The following is a 23,383-nucleotide window of genomic DNA, read 5'->3' as shown; positions in this document are numbered from 1 at the left end:
CATCACAACATTTTCCTTCGATGCGTTTTTCTCGGCACTCCCCCTTGCAAGGATACGTTCGTCCTTTAGTAGGGAGTAGATTTGTGTACAAACACCCATACACACTCGCTACGGCTCATATTTACGCGAGAATGAGAGAGCGAGTGTAGAAAATTCTGCTTCGCTCTTGTGGTGGCGGGCGGGCTCCCGCTAGATGTCCATGTATACAGGACGGAAGTTCATCTCCTGGAATTGAGAGCGAGAGTACGTCGTTCGGGGTGGGAAAAGTGAAAAAATAGCCTTAAAGATGAAAAGTTTCATCTTGACGAGTTTTTCGTCGGTTTAAAGTTGCAATTTTTACTGGAAAAAGTTTGACTTTAATGGTTGAAAAGTTTTCCAAAACAGAACGGACCCGGGCTCGGAACAGGATTAGGTGAAATCGAGCATGGTCGATCGTCGGGAATAGTGGAAATTTTGGTTGAAGGCTGGCGAAAAGTGTGAATTCTGTGTGTGAACGGGCTAGGATTTTTCCTCCCAAAAATTGCAAGAGTGGGCTCCATCATCGTCGGTTGGGCAGCCGTCGACATCGCGGGGCTGGTATTCAGCCTCCAGGATTTTTTTGTGCTGCTGCTCCGCTGTGTGGTGATAAAAGTTAGACATTTTATTTGATTGGGATGTGAAAGTGAATGTGAGAGTGAAATAATGGGAACTGCGAAAAAAGGATATCTGATGCAGTCTGCCAGAATGATGGCAGCGCGAGCGCCCTCCTAAGGGGGTTGGGATGTGAAAATTTCTGCTTAAAGTGGTCGGAAAAATGGTGATTATTTTCTGCGAAATATTGATTGAATGAAACTAAGGGCAGGGATGCGTGATACGATGCCAAAGGTGTTGGACAGTGATACGGAATCGGAGATACCAGTCAGTATTCAGAGTAACAACAATAGCGAGCCGAATACGGATAATGAGGAAAAACCGGAAACGGACGCCCTTCCTGTTGGAAGGACGTCACTCCCATCAGCAGTGGAAAATGGAAACATCAGCGATACGGATAGCATCTGCAGCAATCAGAGCAATACGCGAACGTTGCCCAACGGAAATTCTTCCCAAACCTCCGGACCAAGTCTTCCACCAGTCAGACCACCAAGCCCGCCATCAGCTACCGCCAATGGTAATAGCTCTTCCAGCTGTGCATCCAACAATCCGAACAACTGTGGCAACTCTAGCTCCGGCAGCAGTAGCAGTATCACCAATCCGAATCTCAACCGTGCCGCGGCGGGAACTCCTGTGGCAGGAGCTGCTGATCGGGTGAGAAAGTACCGACACCAGAACTTCAGCAAGAACATCTACATCGGCACGAAGAATGCGGAGAAATGGGACACCTTGCGGAATCTGTTGCAGTTCAAGAACGATGTGGAATTTGTAACATTCCTGCTTCGGCTGGCGGAGATGGACGATCGAAAGCGGAAAAATCGAATAGCCAATGGGTGAGTGGAGCGACCTTATCTAGTTACACTGCCGTGTAAAAGTGTGGGGTCAATCCCGAAAAACACGAAAGTTTTATCCATACATCTATGGTCGTGCAAGTATCTAATATTTGGTTTATGGACAAAAGGTCGAAGGACAAAAGGTCGAAAGACAAAAGGTCGAAAGGACAAAAGGTCGAATATGATTTGCTTGGTGGGAAATTTTTCCTTCTTTGAAAATAGATTTTCGACCTTTTGTCCCTTCTTTTTTGTTCTTCGACCTTTTGTCCTTTCGACCTTTTGTATTTCGACCTTCTGCCCTTTCGACCTTTTGTCGTTCGACTTTTTGTCATAGATTCCTAATATTTATACTAAAAAAAGACAACATTCTATCTGAGCATTGTATCAACCATTGTATTATTCAGTGTGGCATAAGAACACAGACTCCAGACTTTTAGTAGGGTATTTGCAACATTTTGACGGAAATCGGAATATTTCAATATTTGAAAAAAAAAAAACATCAATTCTCTCTACGGAAAATATCTAATGTAGTGTGAAAATTATTCAATGTAATGTGCTTTAAAAGTCTAGTAAAAATCTTTCAACAATTCTTCCAAACAACTCAAGAGAAATATCTCTTGTGATTTACTACATGATTTAACAATTTATTCTTAAACACCTCCAGAAATTCTGTCAAATATTCTTTCAGGTTCAAGAAATTACTTCATATTTTTTCCGAATGCTAAACCCGGAATACTTTCATGCAAACTTCTGGAAATCTTTAAAAAATCAAATTTAGTATCAAAAAATCTTTATATTATGCAGCCCACAGACGCTCAGACGGTTTGACCAACATTGACTCCGCTCCCAAGTTTTATTTTATGTGGGTGCAACCGTTTAACCAACTGTCTATGTTCGTTGCCGCAACTCTATATTTCTTCGCATGATTTGAATGATCTCGACAAGTCTAGTGAATAAGTGATTGTTATTTTTATTCGAATTGTGTAGCTGTGAGTGGGCATGTTTCTACGATTTTTGGACAATAATCGTAGTCAGGAAGAGCAGAACATTCAAAATTTAAGTACCGGAAGAAATTGATATTGATGAGGAATGCCATTTATTCCAGGAATCCATAAATTATACTAGGGATTTCCCCATATATTCTTCCTGGGATTCTACCAGAAATTTTATCAATTATTCCTCTTGAAATTTATCCATAGTTTCAACCAGAAATTTCTCCGAGGAAAATTCTTCAAGCATACCTTCAGGTGGAATTCTTCCAGAAATTTCTTAAAAGGTTCATCTACTGGTTATTCAGGATTTCCTCCACTAATTCATTCAAAGATCAATTACTTCAAATACTTCTCAAGAAGTTCATCACCAGGAAATCCTCCAAGAATTTCACCAGGGCTTTTTTCAGGACTTCCTCCTAATATTCCACCAGGAGTTGCTTTAGAAATTCCAAAAGGAATTTCTTCAGCGATTCTTTAGTGTCTTTTTCTACAGAGTGATACAAGTTTTTATAATGCTTCCTTCAAATATTACACCTAAAAGTTCTCCAAAGATTTATTTAGGAATCCCTCCAGTGTAACTTGAGGAATTTCTAAACAGTTTCAACAAGGGTTCTTTTCTTGTGATTTCACCAGGAATTCTTCTAGAAATTCTTAAAGAGATTGTTCAATAAATCCCTCCCAAGAAATTAATACAGGAAAAAATCTTCCAGTGATTTCCCTTGGAATACCTCCAAAAAATTCTCCAGGATTTAATTCAGACATTCTTGCTAAGATTGTTTCAGGGAGTCCTAAACGATTTTCGCCAGAAACTCCTTCAATAATTCCTACAGAAATACATGCCGAGATTCACTCCAGGAACTCTTACAGTGATTCTACCCAAAATTTCTCCAAGAATTCATCAAGAAGTTCCTTCAGGGATTCCACCAGGAAACTTTCAGGGATTCCACACGGTTTCCCTCAGGATTTTTTTAGAGATTCCTTTTGAGATGTTCCCCAGGTTATTCACAGAGGATTCTTCTAGAGAATCTTCAATAAATTATTTTCTAAATTCATCCAGAGTTTCCTTCAAAGATTCTTCCTTGCATCCCTGAATTTCTTGGGAGGCATTCGACCTGAGATTTTCAAGGGATTACTTCAAGAATCTACCAGAAATTTCACCGAGTATACTTTAAGGAATTTATCCATCAATTCGTTCCAGTATTTCTTAAAGGATTTTTTCCAAGGAACCCACCAGGAATTACCTTGGAGAATCCTGTAGGATTGCTTTAAAAGTTCTTCCAAAGATATTTTGAGGAATTTCTCCAGGGAATACTCTGGGAATTTTTCCAGTGATTTCTTTGGTGATTCCTCCAAGGATTTCACAATAAACTGTTTCATAAATTTTACCAAAAATTTTCCAAAAAAGAACCTTTGAGGGATTCAACCTGAAGACATTCAGAGAAATGCTTTGTTTAATCCTCTTCGTTATGGGATCTTTGGAGATCATCTTGGCGGAACCCTTGAAGGATTTTCCAGAATTTTTTAGAAGAACCTCTGGAGGTTTTTTGAATTCCCGATAAAATCACTGGAAGAACATCGACGGAGTTTCCGAAAGAATTTCTAGTGGAATCCCTATGAGAATTTTAGACGGAATTCTTGAAGTTTTTCTTGATGGAAATCATGGAGAATTATCTGGGTGAATTCCAAATGCAATCCATGGCGGACCTTCTGGTGGAATCCCTGGAGGATTTTAATTGGAATCCTTAGAGGATTTTTAGGGGTATTTTTAGTTGGAACCCTTTGAGGAGTTCTTAGCGGAATTTTCGAAGGAATTCCTGGTAATATTTCAGCAGAATTCTCAAAAGAAGCCCTGGCCGTATATCTTTTTTGAATCCCAGGAGGAACTCGTCATAGAGTCACTGGAGGATATACTGGTGTATTACCAAATTACTTGAGGTTTCCACGAGAAATTCCGGAAGGAATCTTTTGAGTAATTCCGATGATCAAATCCTTTCGATAAAGGAACATTCCTGACGAAAAGTTTCAATGGCTGCAGCGGGAATCGAACCCACACCTCATGACACGATGCGATCAAATGCATGACGACACTAACCGTACGGCCACGGAGCCCACATTTTCTCTACGTATTCTACAAGAGTTCTTCTAGGGAAACTTTCAAAAAATTGACCTGATCGACCGATTCCTAAAGGGATTTCACCAATATTTTCTACAGGGCAACCTGAAATTTCTCCAGAATTTCTTACTAGGAATTTCAACAAGGATTTTCTTTAGGAATTGCATCAAGATTCCACCAGAGACTCCATAAGCGATTTTAAAAGGTATTCCACCAGTATTTCTAGAGTTCTCTCCAGGATTCGACCTGGAATGTGACCAGAAGTTGTTCCAAGGTTTTCACCAGGAATTCCTTCAGGGAAACAACTTGAAATTCCTCCCATAATTTCCCCAAGGAGTTTTTTTTTACGATTTTTTTTTTCAAAGATAACTCCAGAAATTCCTTGTGAAATTCCACTAACGATTTCACCACTCCTGGAGTTCCTTTTATATTTATTCTACGAACTCTTACTAAATTCAACTGGAAATCCTTCAACGATCCCACCAGTATTTTTTCCTAGTGATTGTATTAGGAATTCCTTCAGATATTCCAGCATTATTTTTCAAGAATTTTATCTAGATTTTTTTCAGATATTCTATCAGGAATGTCTCCTAAAATTCCGCCATTAAATTCATCAGGGGTTGAGAATTTCTTACGGCTAACCAGAAAGTTTTCCGAACAGTCCACCAGAATATACAACAAAAAATCTTCCGTAAATTTCACAAACATTTCCTCTGGAGATATTGGATGAATTGGTAGATGGTAGATACCCTAGAACTATTTCTAGTGGAAAGAATAGTTTCCGCTTGAAATACACCTCGAGATTTCGTCGGGAAACTCTACAAATTTTCACCCAGGATTTCCTTTAGAAGTTCCTATTATATTTCCCCTCAAGACTGTTATTAAAATGCTTGGTGGAATCTCTCCTTGTGGAATTCCTGGAAAAAATCAATCCCGGTCGGAAATCTTGATGAAATCTACTGAAGAATTCCGGAAGAAATCCCTAGAGAAAATACTTTGGAGAAAGTTTGGCGGAATCGCTGAAAGATTACCTGATGTAATCTCTGAGAATATTCATACTTGAATCTTTTAAGTCAAACCTGGAGGGATTCCAAAGAAAATACTAGGGGAGTCCCTGATAAAGATATATGGTAAATCCCTGGTAGAATTACTGATAGAAAATTTGAAAAAAATTCTTGAGGAATTCCTATTGGAATGGCTGGAGTATTTCCTGATGTAATGCCTGGAAATAATTCTGATGAAATGCTTGTCGGGATTCCAGATGGAATCTCTGTAGGAATTCCACTCGTAGTCTTTGGAGAAAAATATAAATCATGAGAAAAATTACTAGTCAAACCCCTGGGTTAATTCCTAACAAAAACCTTGGAGGAACTTTCCGTTGAATCCCTAGAGGGATTCCTGGTTGAGTCCTTAAAGATTTTTTCGTTGGAATCCTTGGGAGTATTTCATATTAAAACTCTGATGTAATTCCTAATAGAATCCATAGTGAAAATACTGTTGAAGCCCTTGAAGGCTTTTTCGAGGCTATTCTGGTGAAATCGCTAGTTGAATTCCATGAAAATAATACTGGTAGAATCCCATGAGAAAAAAAAAACTGGTAGAATCCCTGAAATAGTTCTTGGTTTAATCGCTGATAGAATTCCTGGTAGAAATTTCAGATGAAATCCCTCTGGTAGAATCCTTGGAGGAATTTCCTGTGGAGTTCGTGGTGGAATCCCTGGAAAAAATCTGGTGCAATCCCTGGAGGTCTTCCCTGTAACACCTGGTGTAACTTCCGGTGGAATCGTTGAAAAAAAATCATGATTAAATTCCTGAGAGTATTCTTATTGGAATTTACGGGAAAACTCCAGTGGAATCACTAAAGAAAATACTGGTGGAATCCATGGTAGAATTCTTTGCGGAAATTTTGGTAGAAACGCTGATGATATCAAAGGTAAAGTAAAGACGTTCATCCCCATTTTTTCGTTTAAATTATTATGAATGTGCTAGTTGAATCCCATAAGGCCAAACTAGTGGAATTTCTGAAATAATTTCTAGTGTAGTCCTTGGAGGAGTTTCTAGAAGATTTCCTGATGGAATCTTTTGAAGAACTCCCGAGGCAGAATCTCTGGAAAATTGGATTCTCTGGAGAACTCCTGGTGAATGCGAAGATTCCTGATGTAATTCCATTCGGAATTCTTGGTTTAATCTCTGTAGGAATACCCGAGGGTTTCTCTGGAGGAAATAGTAGTGTGACCCCTGGAAACATAGAATCTCTCAAGGAGTTCCTAGTGGAATTCTTTATAACATTCCGGGTTCAATAACTGAAATCTTCGAATAAAATAATTGTGAAATCTCTGACGAAATTCCCTATGGAACTCCTGTCCATATAGTCTGGGAAGCACTAGTAGAACCCTTGGAGAAACTCCTGGTGATATCCCTGGAAGAATTTTTGGTAAAATCGCTGGAGAAATTTTTCCTGGTGGAAATGTTGAACCTGGAGAATCTTTGGACAATTTTCGGATAAAGTTTCTTCGATGAGTGTTTGTAGAAATTTTGAGAGATATCATTGAAGAAATCCTTGAAGAATTCCTAAAGAAATTTTACAGTATTCTTTGGAGGAACTTCTGAAATTAATTACTATTACGAGAAAACTAATAAAACAGAAACTAATTAGAGATATGTTCCTGAAGAAATTCTTTGAGGAGTATTGGAGATGTTAAGGATGAAATTTCTGAAAAAAAAATCCTGTAGAAATATCTTTGGGGAAGTTCCTTAAGAAATTCTTGGAAGAATCCCTAGAAGTATACCTGAAAGATTTCTTGTTGAAGCTTTAAGAGAAATTTTCACCATTTACCCATAATATCACTAAAGGAATTTTTGAAAGAATTCTTCGTGGAATTTTTGAAGTAATCTCTGGAAAGTTGGTAGCAGAACCCCTAGTGAAATGTCTGGATAAATTCCAAAAGAATACCTCGAGGAATTTCTGGAAGAATTCCTGGAAAAATCATTGAACGCACCCCAGGAAGATGTTGATGGAATCTTAATAGAATTCTCTGGTAAAGCTTTATACAAAATTGTGGAGTAATTATTTGGAGAAATTCCTGTAAAAATGCCGGGAGAAACTCCTTGGAGAATTTCTGGTAAATTTCATGGAAAAATTCGTGAAGGAATTTTTATACAAATATATGAGTCAGTCACTAAAGAGAGGATCAAACATGTCGCGCGTCGGTCTCGTAAGTGAAAAAGTGGCGTGATCGGGGAGTTCGGTTGGAGTAAGTGAAAAAAGTGCCGCGATCGGTTAGTCCTGTTTGATCTTTCGACCTTGACGCTTGCTTTTGCCGGAGCGAGCGACGAGGGCAGGATCAAACATGTCGCGCGTCGGTCTCGTAAGTGAAAAAGTGGCGTGATCGGGGAGTTCGGTTGGAGTAAGTTAAAAAGTGCCGCGATCGGTTCGTTCTTTTTGATCTTTCGACGACCTTGACGCTTGCTCCTGGGCAGTGCGTCAAGAAAGCCCGAGCTGTCGTCTGTTTTTTTTTCGGGTCGCGCGCCTATTTTTTTTTTCTGGGTGCTATCCGAGCAAACGAGTGAAGCTGAAAGTGGATTATGGCTGCTCAGTCAAGGATAACGGATCAATTGGTGAGCTCGTTTCATGCTACTATTTCTAATCTATAAAATATGTATGACTACACATTTAATCGTTACAATGGTGGGATGTAAATATGATGTTTCAACAAACTATGGATGGTTCGTCACTGTGAGTGTCGACACAAACTCTGATTCATGATTTATTTATGTTTAACTTTTTTTTTTTTTCAGAACACCCCTTATATACCTTTATTTTTGTAATTAAAAAAACTTTGAATGGTTCGACACTACAAGTGTAGACTTGCGAAAGATCCACTTTATTCAACAAACTTTGGATGGTTCGCCACTGTAAGTGTCGGCATAAAAATAAGAGTGTTCTATGATGTCCCAACCAATTGAGTCTTTTGTTTCTTTTCAAATGAGTAAAATATAATAACACATGCTTTCGTACTGACAGCTGTAGGAATGTTACATTTAGGTATTTGTTTAACAAACTTTGAATGGTTCGTCACCTCAAGTGTCGGCATAATTTTCCTCTACATAGAAATTATATGAACAATTATATTTACGTATAAGCATGTATATATCTCACAAATCATTGTTTATCATGGTCTAATCGCTTATCAAAGTGAATCTTTTGACCCAACGATCCTCCCCATTAACAAACATCCCTCCCAGTAACCTTTGTGGAGATGCAGAGGCAAACACGGTCTCCAAATAGCAAAGGTTACACACTAACATTCCTTCCCTCAATCCCACCTGACTGCAAGGACGTGGCCGGCGCCGTTATTGACCTTGTATAAATAGAGGCACTGAATTATGCACACTGAAGAAGATTATGGCCTATCCCAGCTGAACTTCTAGTTGATTCTTTGTGCATTTTCACTGACTTCGGTCAATCACGGAATAGCAACCATTGATATGTGTAGTCAGTCTAAGCTAAGCTAGCTAAGCTAATATATGAGTCAGTCACTAAAGAAATTCCGGGAAAAATCTCTCAAGGGATTCCTGATGGAATACTTGGATGAAAAAAAAAAACTTAAGCAAATTTCTTGTTCAATCCCTGAAGAAACTCCTATTGGAAATGCTTATGGAATCTCTGGATGAAATTCATGTAAAATCCTTAGTTGGTTTCTTACACACACCTGCAAGAATTCCTGGATAAATCATTGGAAGCATCCCTGGAAGAACTTCCGAATAAAGTTTAATCCCTTAAATCCCTGGAGAAACTTTAATGAAAATAGTGGAGGAATTCTCGGTGAAATATCCAGAGAAATTCCTTAATAAATACGGGGATAAACGCGTAGGAGAATTTCGGGAAAATGTGGTTGAGAAAAGCTTAATGAAATTTCTGAAAGAATACCTGAATTAATTGATGAATCTTCAGAAAATAAAATGTGGTTTAATCTCTGAAGTAGTTCCTGGAGGAGTTTCTGAATATTTTAGGGAACCTCTGAAGTTTTTTTTGGGAAGCCCTGATGAAACCTAAAGAACACTATCGATAGGAATCCATGTAGAATTTCCTGTAGAAATTCTTATAGGGATTCTTGGAAAACCTCTGAAAGTATCGCTGGTGAAATCCCTGGATGAAATCTTGAAGAAATATCGTTGGAGAAATTCGGAAAGGAATTGCAGGTATATCCCTTTTGGAACTTTATGAGAAATTACAAATTTTTGGAGGATTTCTTAATGGAAATAAGGAAAAAATCCTAGTACAATTCATGAAGGAATATCTGGAGAAATGTTTGAGGAACTGAAGAATCGCTGGAAATATTCTTTGAAGAATTTGTGAAAAAAAATTCACCGTAAGTTTCGGACTGAATTTCTGGGTGAGCCCCTTACGGAACTTTCGTAAATTCCCTTGAAAGAATAATTGAAGGAATTCCTGAACGAATGTAGGGAGAATTCAGAATTACTTTTAATCATTGTTTATGATCTCTTCTTCAATGCCCAGGGAAGTAAAGGAATTTCCCATTACGAAAAGATCCTGGACCGACCGGGAATCGAGCCCAGTCACCTTCAGCATGGCTTTGCTTTGTAGCCGCGGACTAACCGCTCGGCTAAAGAAGGCCCCTTCCTATTTAGTATCAATTTAGAATAAAAAATGTCTTAACTATAAGTAAAAGTTGAGTAAACAAAATTTCAGAAAAGGTTAGATTAAAATAATTGCTAGGTAAGATTAACTCATTTCCTTTCCAATCGGACGTGTAATTGCAGAAATATTAACAAAAAAAAACTGGGTTTGTTTTTTTTTGGGGGTGACCCAATCTTCTAAACGGCAGTGTATTTTTCTTTTGGTGGGTGTGTTTCACTGAAAAGGAGACAATTGCAAACCGCCTACGGAGAACCGTATCAACAATACGCATTTGTATAGGAACGAATCGACATGGGCTTATCAGGTTGGGCAAATATATCTACGGTGGTGAGTGTTTACGGGGGTGAATTGAGAGATGAGTTGTGATACCCATGCCTTAGAATACAGTGGAAGGTCATAATTCGGAAAAAGGCTGCTCCAAAGAGGCAAAGTTCGTGGGCTTGTGTGTTTGTGTTTGCGAATCAAACTTCGCGGTCGATTCTCGAAATGTAAATTCTACGGAAACTAATTTGCTTGGAATTTTTGGGATAAGTGCATGAGAGCAAGATTGCTAAACTGGCATTCCAAGAAGCTTTTTTTACTTGGACCCGTGCCTTCGATTTTTCGTTGGACTCGTTGGCGAAAGCTAGCGATGGTAATCCTTCTTGGACACCGTCTTGAGAAAAAAAAACCTCTTAGGAGATCTCGTCTTCTTTCGTTTATTCACTAAACATGGTATCAACAACTAACAAAAGGAAGGGTGAATCTCTGAATTCACTACTTCCTTCCAAAAAAGTGGGTTTTAAAACTGTCACTACACGTGGCAAGAATGGAAGAAAGGACATTTCTTCGGAATGTGAACTTTCTTCCAAGGGTGAAATGGATAATGTTAGCAATCAGTTCGATGCTCTAGATAAATTTTTTGAACACCAAATCGAAGTAGAGACTGCTGGCTGTTTGATTCAAGTGAGGAAGCAAAGAGTGCCGCCTATCGTGGTCAGTTGTTCCGAATTCGGGGGTTTTAGGCAGGAGATCTTGAACTCCATTAGGGGAATCAAGGTTTCCTCATAAATCGCAAAGAAAGGATACTGTTGCGTTTTGCCGGAAACTCTTAAAGATCGCGAACTTCTTCTCAAACATCTTGAAGAGAAGAAGCACAATTTTTTTTACTTATGACGACAAAACTAAACGTTTGTTCAAAGTCGCCTTGAAAGGTCTCTCAAGTGACTATAAGACTATAAGACCTGAAGAGATCAAAAATGGAATAAATGATTTACTTGGATTTTCCCCAGGCCAAGCAAACATTACGAAAAAGAGAACCCAATCTGGCATTGTTCGGAAAGGGCTCTCTCAAAAATATTATTTAGTTCCCTTTAACAAAAAAACATCTAAATAATATTAGCTTTAGAAAAAGCAAGACTTATGTTCGATGTCCTTGTGACATGGAAACATTTAAAGACCCCTGGAGGAAATTTCCAGAACCCCAATCAATGATCATGGTACAAAACATGGCCGCATGGATGCTAAGCTAAATGCATGATTTGCGGAGGTTCTTCTCATGCCAAGCACGTCTTTCCAGTGAAGGAAGATACCGATAAGTTCATATGCGCCAATTGCTGGGCATTCATAAGTCAAATTTTTGGGCTTGCCCTTCGCGTAGGCGAGTCGTCGAGGCTCGTACCAGGCAGATGAAAGATAATATCCGTTACGATAACGGTCGTTTCCGGAATTTGCATGGTAGAGTATCGAACAATGCTCATTTTTCAGTTAACGATCGCTTGCTCAAGAATCATACCTATTAGGAAGATCATAATCATGCTCATTCACAAACTAATTTTAATCCGTTGGGTAGCCGTTCGAATCTTTTAATTTCGAATGTATCTACCCAAGGAAAATCCTTTGCCGATATCGTAGCAGGTAATTTGAGCTCCTCCCCTTTTCATACTACGAGTACCCATTCTAATTGTTTCAAATAAAATGAAAAAAAAAAACCCTGCCGCCACAGGAAACTTCTACTCCGACTCTTCGTCAACCGAAAATTCTAACGAAAAATCATCATCTAATGGGAAGCAGTTCAAGCTGGTGTAAATTTACTAATCAAATTGTTATTGGATTACGGTTTTCTAATGGATCCAAATAATAATTTAAATATTTTAAATTGAAATGCTCGTTCATTGAATGGTGAAGAGGATAAGCTATTAAATTTTCTTACAGCTAATAATGTGCATTTAGCAGTTGTTACTGAAACGTATTTGAAACCTGGATCTAAATTCAAAATAGATCCTAGCTTTTTTGTTTCTCGTAATGATCGATTTGATGGGGCATGTAGGAGAGTTGCAATCATCATTGAAAGGCGTTTAAAACATCAACTGTTATCGTCATTTGAAACTAACGTTTTTGAAACTTTAGGTGTTTCTGTTGAAACACAATTTGTTAAATATACTTTCATAGCTGCCTATTTTCCTTTTCAGTGCTCTGGACAGCAAGTAAATTTGCTCCAAACTGACTTGCGAAAATTGACTCGCATTAAGTCAACTTTTGTTTGTCATTTGTGACTTTAATGCCAAACATCGGTCATGGAATAATTCTCAACATAATTCCAACGGCAGAATTTTATTTGATGAGTGCTCTTCAGGATATTTCTCAATTCAATACCCTGATAGCCCTACATGTTTTTCCTCTTCTAGAAATCCATCTACGATTGACTTGGTCTTAACCGACTCTAGTGATCTTTGTAGCCAATAAGTTACTCATGCTGATTTTGATTCTGATCATGTCACTGTTACATTTCTAATATCCCATGAAGCGATTCTCAATCCTATCAGCTCCACTTTCAATTATTTTCGAGCCAACTGGAATATATATGCAACATATATTGACTCTAATCTTGATGTTAACATTTCTTTACAAACAAAACTTGATATTGACAATGCTCTTGAAACATTAACAAATTCCAATGTTGAAGCCAGAAGCATTGCAATTCCAAAATGTGAAGTAAAATTCGAATCCGTGATTATAGACGATGATCTTAAACTCTTGATCCGTTTTAAAAACGTGAGGAGAAGGCAATTTCAACGCACTCGCGATCCTGCTATGAATATTATATGGCAAGACTTGCAGAAAGAAATCAAGAAACGTTTTTCTCAATTAAGAAACAAAAATTTCGAAAATAAAATTTCTCAATTGGACCCTCGGTCGAAGCCCTTTTGGAAATTATCTAAAATTTTGAAAAATAAACCTCAGAAGCCAATACCGGAATTGAAAGAGGAAAACAAATTATTACTAATTAATTGCGAAAAAGCTCAAAAACTTGCTTTTTAGTTTGAAAGTGCACACAACTTTAATTTAGGACTTAGGGGGATTAGGGGCATTATGAACATACGGGGCGAAATGGACACCCCTCAATATCTGAGAATATGCATACTTCATCAAAAGTTTATACACTGCATGAAATCTGTAATGCATTTAAAATGTTTGACGGTATAAATGTTTATTTTTTGCTTCAATTGTCCTTCCAAATTTGAATTAAAATTTTTCTCAGTTTCAAATTGGCATATAAGCAAGGCCATGGAAGAATTTAATTTTTGAGCAAAATAACAAGCCTTGAAAGGTTCTTTTTAGCTATTATGATTGAGGGAGAGTCCTTTTACATATCGAAACGATTGACAGTCATTGAATATATTGGAATCACTTAATTTCATGCAAATGCCCATTTCGCCCCGATACCTTTTTACTTTGTTTTCGACTCAGTTTTCTATCTTGCTTTTCAGGCATATGGTATGATTTTTATCAACATGGATGAATATAGCACGTCGTACTAACATCAAACTTGAAAACCCCGTCTAGTAAATTAAAAACATTGCCATTATATGGTCTTAAAACGAACATTTGCTTAACGTGTCCATTATGACCCTAATTCCTCTACTAGTCCAATAGAAAATCAAGTTACTCTGGACTTCGAAAATATTCTCAATCAACAGAACGCTTTCGAAAATTCCTGGGAGCCTGATTTGGAAGAAGTGAGAACTATTATTAAAAAATCAGGGGGGGTTGTGTACAAGACACGACCGCATGACGTTAACTACGCCAAGTGATTTTCTGCATTTGAATTTTAGTCGATTGTCATAGTTGCAGCCTTCCTTTAGTTCAAACTCTAACATAATATCGTAACGGTCGCAACATTGTAGATTTTTAATTGACACCCAGTATATTGCCTTAAGACGTAGTTAACGTCAATATATTGCATTTCAACGGCACAACAGTAGCGTCCTCGGAAACATCCTCAAATTGTCGTATTGTCAATTATTCGTAATAAATCAATTATTGTATGATGCTATGAGATGAATTAAAAGATTATAGCAAGTATGTGGTAAACACATTAGGGAATATTACACAAATAACTCTTTAAAATACATTTGTTGGCTCTGAAAAGGGCCGATTGAATTGTTGAATTTGCGTAACACGGACACATTTTGGCGGCTTTGGTCGATTTTCTTCAGCCATCTCGAACAAATTAAAGAATATTACACAATCAACTCTTTAAAACACATTTGTTGGCTCTGAAAAGTGCCGATTGAATTGGTGAATTTGCGTAACACGGACACATTTTGACGGCGCACTGGTTGCAATCCTCCTCGCCCGATGAGATTTTCGGTGCGGATGACGATGTGCGCTTCAACAAGCGTCTTTTGTCGATTTTCTTCAGCCATCTCGTACAAACAGCTTGCCTCTGGTAGCGAAGAGCTGAGCAGGTTTGGAGGAGCTCTTACCAGCTCGAAAGCGAAAACAGAATGAAACCGAATTCAACGAAGAAGGGATGCTTTATACCCTTAGAATAGCAGGTGATGCTCCTCCTTTCAAATTCTTCGTTTTCTTATCTGGCAAATAGGCTATATGAAACTGATGTCTGGGTAAGGGATGTACAAGATGAGCATTATGCTGTTATTGCATCCCGACGGCACTGCAGCAGCGTCCTTGGAAACATCCTCAAATTGCCGTATTGTCAATTATTCGTAATAAATCAATTATTGTATGCTGCTATGAGATGAATTAAGAAATTATAGCAAGTATGTGGTAAACACAATAGGGAATATTACACAATTAACTCTTTAAAACACATTTGTTGGCTCTGGAAAGGGCCGATTGACTTGTTGAATTTGCGTAACACGGACACATTTCGGCGGCTTTAGTCGATTTTCTTCAGCCATCTCGAACAAATTAAGGAATATTACACAATCAACTCTTTAAAACACATTTGTTGGCTCTGAAAAGGGCCGATTGAATTGTTGAATTTGCGTAACACGGACACATTTTGACGGCGCACTGGATGCAATCCTCTTCGCCCGGTGAGATTTTCGGTGCTGATGACGATGTGCGCTTCAACAAGCGGCTTCAGTCGTGACGGCGTGTTGTTGTTCCATTCGCGTTCCATTGAAAACTGAGCTGATAATGCGAAAGGCACTCGAGACTTGCTCGCCGACCATGTTCACAGTCTGACGGCAAAAAGAAGAATGAGCGAAGAAGCAGGAATCGGTCTGCTTTTATAGTGCGAAGCGGAACGCAAAAGAAGCGTGGAAAACTGCTTGCACGTGATTGGTTGCGTAAGAAAGGGGTCGACATTTTCCAAATTTTCAATAGTTTATTGTCGATATTCAATAGTTTTCTCCATTCGAGGAAATTGCTGTATACATTTCCGACCGATTGGTGGGAAAATTTTTAAAATCTATCGATAAATGACTGAGTTATTAGCGTTCAAAATCTTTCATAATTTCGTGACGGTCGCAAAATTTTAGATTTTCAATTGACACCCAGTATATTGCCGTAAGACGTAGTTAACGTCAAACAAAAATCAAAAATATGAAGCTCCTGGCAATGATGGAATCATCTACATCCTCATCAAGAAACTTCCAGAAAGTAGCTTATCATTCTTAGTTGATATATTTAACAAATGTTTTCAGTTGGCATATTTTCCTGATAAATGGAAAAATGCTAACGTTGTTCCAATTTCAAAGCCAGACAAAAATCCTGCAGAAGCTTCTGGCTATCGTCCAATCAGTTTGCTGTCTTCCATCAGTAAACTTTTTAAAGGTCATTTTGAACAGAATGATGATCTGGATTCCGCCATACACATTCGACCACTCATCAACTTTTACGTGTAACAAATTTGATTCGATCCAACAAACCTGAATGCTTTTCTACTGGTCTTGCTCTTCTAGACATAGAAAAAGCATTCGACAGTGTTTGGCATGAAGGCTTTATCGTTAAATTAAAAAAGTTTAATTTTCCAACATACATTGTTAGAATAATTCAAAGTTATCTGTCAAATCGTACACTTCAGGTTAATTATCAGAACTCCAGGTCTGAAAGACTTCCTGTAAGAGCTGGTGTTCTTCAATGCAGCATTTTGGGACCAATATTATACAATATTTTCACATCTGGCTTACCTGAGTTACCTCAGGGATGTCAAAAATCCTTGTATGCGGATGACACAGGCCTCTCCGCCAAAGGCTGTGTGTCATCTGTAGTCGATTGCAAAAATGTTTGGATATGTTTTCTTCTATCGTTGGTGATAATAGGTATTGAAAGACGTTATAATAAAAGCAATATTATTTTACATACATCAACGACACGATGAATAATGATTAATTTTTCCTTTTCTAATCGTTCCAGATTGAATGGTGACTCAGATTCGCTGCAAGATGTCCTGCCGGGCGTCCTGGTCAGTAGTAAAAGCGACCAATCGAATGGAAAACCTAGCACTAAGAAAACCAAAAGAGTACAATTCCAGGAAAGTGTAAATATAATCAACGACAACAATAGCAGTAGCAGCATGCGTACCTCTGGAGGTGGGGCAGGGATATTCGACTTCCACGAAGACGAGGATGACAATGAAAACGGACCAGGGGTGGAGTTTCGACGCAGACGTCCAAGGTCTCAGCAGCCATTGAGATCACCCTTACCGCCTAGCGAGGATGGCCACAGGGATGAGGATGCTGCAGCCGATGGAGGCGATGAAGACGAAGAACAGTTTATTGTTCAAAATATTATCAAAAAGATTCCGGGAAGGGTCGGCCAGGGTGGCAACGAAGTTCAACAGGACTCCATTAGCAGTACAATGGGATCGGTGTCGGAAGATTCTTTACATACCGAAACAGAAGTGTTGGACTACCGCATTGCGGAGAAAATTAAAACGGAAATGGAGGAGAAGCAAAAGCTCGAACGAAAGTCGTTCGGGGAGGACATACCGTCGACTTCGAATTTTTCTGAGCACTCTGATCGTCCTTCGGACGACGAAGCGTACGACAGTAAACTGGACATCAAAAAGATCGATATACGAAAAGTGCCGTTCGATCCGAAGCTTGGAACGAGTAGAAAAATGAAACGGGAAACGGGTTCGGTTGATCTTCGTATAGAATACGAAGAGCAAGAATATCGACCGATGACTCCAGAAGATCGCAAGCCTCTGCTACCACCGCCCAAAAAGCCTAGGAAAGCACCAACAACGAAAAATAAAGCCTGTACAGGATGCGGTTTGAAACACGGGACCGATCCATGTCCACTGAACACGCCGTTGGCAGTGATAAACAATAAAATCGAGCTTAATGAATGGATTGAACAGAATGAAGACCTTATTAAAAAGCATAAAATTGTGCTGAAACCTGAGAATCCAGAAGAGATGGACGATGAGAACGAAGACAACTACGATGACGATGAGGATGATGACGAAGGTGATGAGAATGATGAAAATCAGTTTGAAGAAAAACTCGATATAATTCCTTCATTTGCGGAAACCTCACTTCCGTCGGAATTCGAACTTCGATTAGCACCGTTGGCAACGACGATCAGCACAGTTACAACTGCCAACAGTACAAACACTAGTCAACAAATGCAGATTGATGCCAATGAGTCATCATGCTCCTTGGCAGCATCCCAATCTGGCGAGCAACAGCCTCAACAGCTTCCTCCGCCGACAGCAACGGTTACCAATACGATCAACCATGGACTGAGCATTTACACGAAGATTTTCATTCCGAAATATACCCAACTTGGACCTGTTATAGGGCTCGTGGCCAAAGAGACGGAAATCCAAGACGACTGCAATATGCGGTATATCTACGAAACTTTCGATGGGACAAAGTCCACCTACATCAACATGGAGAACAAGAACCAGGCCAACTGGTTACGGTATCTGCGACCGGCTCGGCACCGGGATCAGAAAAATTGCGTGCTGAAAGTGCGCAACGAGCAGATTGTGTTCATAACTTGCGTGGATCTTGAAGTCGGTAGTGAACTGCTGTACTGGAGCGAGGAGAGCAATTCGGCTTGGGGCAAGAAGAAAATGGAAAAAACGAGTAAGGCTATTTGGAAATCTCACTGATAGCGTGCACTGAGTTTAATGATCTTCCTTATTTTCAGATTGTGGTGGATGCAACTTGAAATTTGATCATCCCCTCTATTACCGAACGCATTGTTCGGTGTTCCATGATCCAGCGTTCAGTTTGACCATTCGAAAGTACCATTGCAAAGTGTGCGGAATTGCAGTGCTGGGAAAGGAGAACATTATGAAACATGCAGAAAAGATGCATGATGGAAAAGGAGCTTATCAGTGCCAGTTTTGCTCGAAGGTAAGATAACTTAAAACCATAGACAAACAGTCATAAAAGTTAGAACAATTATGGTTTAGTTTACCCAGTAGGAAGGCCTTAAACCCTTAAACAAATCATGTGATTTTACGTCTTCTGGATGCATATAAAAGAAGCGAGTCAAATAACGTAAATTTGAGCCATATTTTTATTACCATAGCGTCTGATTCGGGAAAAAAGGTGATCAAATAATACTTGCACGACATGCATGGAGTTCTGCTAATCTGAACTGCGAGAAGAATGCGTCGATCATTCTGTAGATAATGAGCCCTGCTGACCTGAGTTGCATGTTGCAAAATGGCACCTTCTTTCTACACACTAAGACCTGACACTAAGGCTGACAAATAATTTCTTGGCTTATCTTGATGCGTGATAAATTTAGGCAAAGAATCATCCAAGAAAACGCTTTTCTGATCGCATCACGCATTTGAAAAAAAACGTCATTTCAACCGGGAGCCACTGAAGATAATTTCTGCAAGGAATTGACTAGGAATTTCTTGAACGATTCCTTTTCAGCAGCAAATTAGCCTTAGCTTAGCTTAGCTTAGACTGACTACACATATCAATGGTTGCTATTCCGTGATTGACCGAAGTCAGTGAAAATGCACAAAGAATCAACTAGAAGTTCGGCTGGGATTGGCCATAATCTTCTTCAGTGTGCATAATTCAGTGCCTCTATTTATACATGGTCAATAACGGCGCCGGCCACGTCCTTGCAGTCAGGTGGGATTGAGGGAAGGAATGTTAGTGTGTAATCTTTGCTATTTGGAGACCGTGTTTGCCTCTGCATCTCCACAAAGGTTACTGGGAGGGATGTTTGTTAATGGGAAGGATCGTTGGGTCACAGGATTCACTTTGATAAGCGATTAGACCATGATAAACAATGATTTGTGAGATATAAACATGCTTATATGTAAATATAATATTTTCATTTGATATGAACAACATCTATGTAGAGAAAAAATATGCCGACACTTGATGTGACGAACGTTTCAAAGTTTGTTGAATAAAGTGAACCTTTTGGAAGTCTACACTTGAAGTGTCGAACCATTCAAAGTTTGTTTTTTAATTACAAAAATAAAGGTAAAAAGAAGAAAGTGTTTTGAATAAAAAAAAATTAGACATAAAAAATTTATGAATCAGAGTTTATGTCGACACTCACAGTGACGAACCATTCATATTTTTTTGAAAAATCATATTTTCGTCTCACCATTGTAACGATTAAGGGTGCAATCATACATATTTTATAGATTAGAAACAGTAGCATAAAACGAGCTCACCAATTGATCCGTCATCCTTGAGCAGCAACAATCCTCTTTGAACTTCACTCGTTTAATAGGCTATATAAAAGCACTCAGAGAAAATAGGCGTGCAACCAGTGAGGGAAAACAACTGACGACTGCTCGGGCTTTCTTGACGCACTGCCTAGGAGCAAGCGTCAACGTCGGAAGATCAAAAAGAACTAATCGAAAGCGGTACTTTTTCGCTTTACTCGATCGACGCGCGACATGTTTGATCCTGCCCTCATCGCCGGCCCTCGCAAGAGCAAGCGTCAAGGTCGAAGGATCAAACACAATTAACGGATCACGCCACTTTTTCACTCTCACTCGACCGACGCGCGACATGTTTGATCCTGCCCTCATCGCCGGCCCCCGCAGGAGCAAGCGTCAAGGTCGGAAGAACAACTAAGTGATCGCGGTTTTTTTTTCACTCTCACTCGACAAACGCGCGACATGTTTGATCCTGCCCTCATCGCCGGCCCCCGCAGGAGCAAGCGTCAAGGTCGGAAGATCAAACACAACTCCATGCCATGGAATCGGAAGACCACACACTACTAATGCGAACCTCTTTTCGCACTCGCACCACGAGGACCGAAAAAGATTGGTCTTGATTCCATCGCTCACGCTGCAAGAGCATGCTATGGAATCGAAAGACCAGACACTACTCTATAAAGTATCATTTATGCGAAACTGTTCAAAAACCGAGAAAAAAACACAAACTTCCACTCCTCCGATAAAGCGATACGAAAATCAAATCCACTTGTTGGGCTTCTCAAACTGCACTGCCCGAAAACCAGAAAAAACTTCCATTTCGACGAACCGAAAGCCAAAAAAAAAACACTTCTGCTATGCGAAAACTGTACCCGCTTGCTGGGCTTCTCCAAATGAAGATCAAACGGTAGAGTTGCCAAAATCGAACGGGCACTGTATTAAATTTGCAACACTCCAATTGAACACCACTGTACATGCCCAGTTTTCTAATCGTACCGTCATTTTGCTCATACCCGCTTCTCTTTCCCTCTTCCGAAAGATCACTTTAATCAGTTGGTCCATTCCTTTTCAGCAGCAAATTAGCTTTAAGAAAAAACTAATATTACACATGACGATTGTTTCAAGATAAGCAAAATATTCCATATGAGAAATGAAATGACGTAAATTTGATGGTATCTGAGCTTAAAAATACGTCATTGTTGTAAAATTACGTCCAAAATAATTGAAAATATTTTTTTTAACAATATTCAGTTCAGTGTAACGTCAATTGTACACATTACGTAAACTGTGACTGATGCGTTGGGATTGGGACCTGGTATTCACGACATTCTTGGAGGATTTTCCTCACAGTAAAGATCTGGTCCGTTGTCAATCGGCCGTCAACGAATCCGGCTTGATAGCTTCCCACGAACTCGTTTACTACAGTGACAGACGACGGATGATGATCTGGGATAAGGGCCTGTTCACAAATTGCATAACGTTGAAGGGGGTGGGTGCCCGAGGAGGAAAGAATAACTCGCCAATAACTTATGCATACCATATTTTGGTATCATACCAGATTTCGGTATTGTTCAGTTATCAATACCTCATTTTGGTATTATAATGGTATTTGAAAAAAATGTTGAAAACAATTAAAAATACTTCATTTTGGTATTCGATAGCTATTGAGGACTGCTGGAGGTATTGAACTAGTATTGAAAAATTTCACTTTTATATGAAAGTATTATTTAGGTATTACAATACCTGATCTGAGTATCGGCTTGGTATTTGTAGCATATGCAGAAGGTATTATTTGAGGTATTTTACCTCTTATGCAGGGCTCATTCATACCTCATTTAGGTTGTAAGTATTGGAAATTATCTGGTATGGAATACCTCAATTTGGTATTCAGTAGTTATTTTCTTCTGCTCGGGTGGATATCTACAAAATGTTACAGCTCATACACAATTTACAAAATTTTCATACAGCAAGTGTTACGAGGAGGTGGGTGGGTGTCAAAAATGGTAATTTTCGGCGTTATGAAATTTGTGAACAAACCCTGATACTTTGTAGGCCGCATTTAGAATGATGATCGCTCGAAAGTTCTCACAATCTAGCTTGTTGCCTTTCTCGCAGATAGGGCATACTACCCTTTACTTCCACTCCTCCGGTAGCTGTTCTGTTACCCAGATTGTGCCTATCAGCCGATGCAGACAAATGATCAGCCTCTCCGGGCCTATCTTCATGAGTTCAGCTCCGATACCATCCTTACCAGCAGCTTTATTGTTCTTGAGCTGGTGAATGGCATCCTTCTTCTTCTTCTTCTTCTTCTTCTTTCTGGCATTACGTCCCCACTGGGACAGATCCTGCTTCTCAGCTTAGTGTTCTTATGAGCACTTCCAGTTATTAACTGAAAGCCTACTGTGCCAATGACCATTTTTGCATGCGTATATCGTGTGGCAGGTACGAAGATACTCTATGCCCTGGGAAGTCGAGAAAATTTCCAACCCGAAAAGATCCTCGACCGGTGGGATTCGAACCCACGACCCTCAGCATGGTCTTGCTGAATAGCTGCGCGTTTACCGCTACGGCTATCTGGGCCCCTTAACCTCCCTCAAAGTGGGAGCTGGTTGGTTCCCATCGCCCGCAGTACTGACGAAAGTATTTCCTCCGTTATCCCATCCTTCGTTGTCTGTGCTCTCAGCGCCATTCAGGTGTTCGTCGAAGTGCTGCTTCCACCTTTTGATCACCTCACGCTCGTTCGTCAAAATGCTCCTTATGTATCCTTGCACATCTCGGCCCGCGGCACAAAGCCGTTGCGGAATGCGTTGAGCTTCTGATAAACTAACGTGTTTCTTGAGACCAGCACAGCTATTCCATATCCTCGCACTCCGTCTCCTCTATGCGGCATTTTTTCTCCCGAAAGAGGCGGCTCTGCTGTTGCCGTTTCCGTCTATAACGTTCCACGTTCTGCCGGGTCCCTTGCTGCAGCATGACCGCCCGCGCTGCATTCTTCTCCTCCATAATCTGCCTACCTTCCTCGTCGAACCAATCGTTCTGTCCACTCCGTCCCACGTACCCGACGCTGCTCTCAGCTGCATTATTAATGGCTGCTTTCACTGTGGTGCTGCGCGTATGCAGCTGCGACATCCAGTTACTTAAGCCGCTCTAAGTTATACTGGGGCGGCCGACGGAATCTACGTTGTTAACGACGGAGAGTTTTGGGCGCAATTCAACCATCACATGATAGTGGTCAGAGTCCATGTTAGCGTCACGATAGGA

The 23,383-nt window shown here is 39.7% G+C and overlaps 1 protein-coding gene across 4 annotated transcripts in view; it reads left to right on the top strand.

Moving 5' to 3' along the window:
- The first annotated feature begins 247 nt into the window (after positions 1 to 247).
- LOC5576462 overlaps positions 248 to 23,383 on the top strand; it is a 40,631-nt gene continuing 17,495 nt past the window's right edge. For all 4 annotated transcript variants that reach the window (XM_021844628.1, XM_021844620.1, XM_021844610.1 and 1 more), the window contains exons 1-3: positions 248 to 1,463; positions 16,879 to 18,560; positions 18,625 to 18,833. In XM_021844628.1, the coding sequence (XP_021700320.1) occupies positions 826 to 1,463; positions 16,879 to 18,560; positions 18,625 to 18,833 (2,529 nt within the window). In that variant the 5' untranslated portion in view covers positions 248 to 825. The remainder of the gene's footprint in view (positions 1,464 to 16,878; positions 18,561 to 18,624; positions 18,834 to 23,383) is intronic.

This window comes from Aedes aegypti, chromosome 1 (assembly GCF_002204515.2).
Source record: "Aedes aegypti strain LVP_AGWG chromosome 1, AaegL5.0 Primary Assembly, whole genome shotgun sequence".
Classification (NCBI taxonomy): domain Eukaryota; kingdom Metazoa; phylum Arthropoda; class Insecta; order Diptera; family Culicidae; genus Aedes; species Aedes aegypti.
Note: the sequence above shows the minus strand (reverse complement) of the source record. Positions and strands in the feature narration are given on the sequence as shown.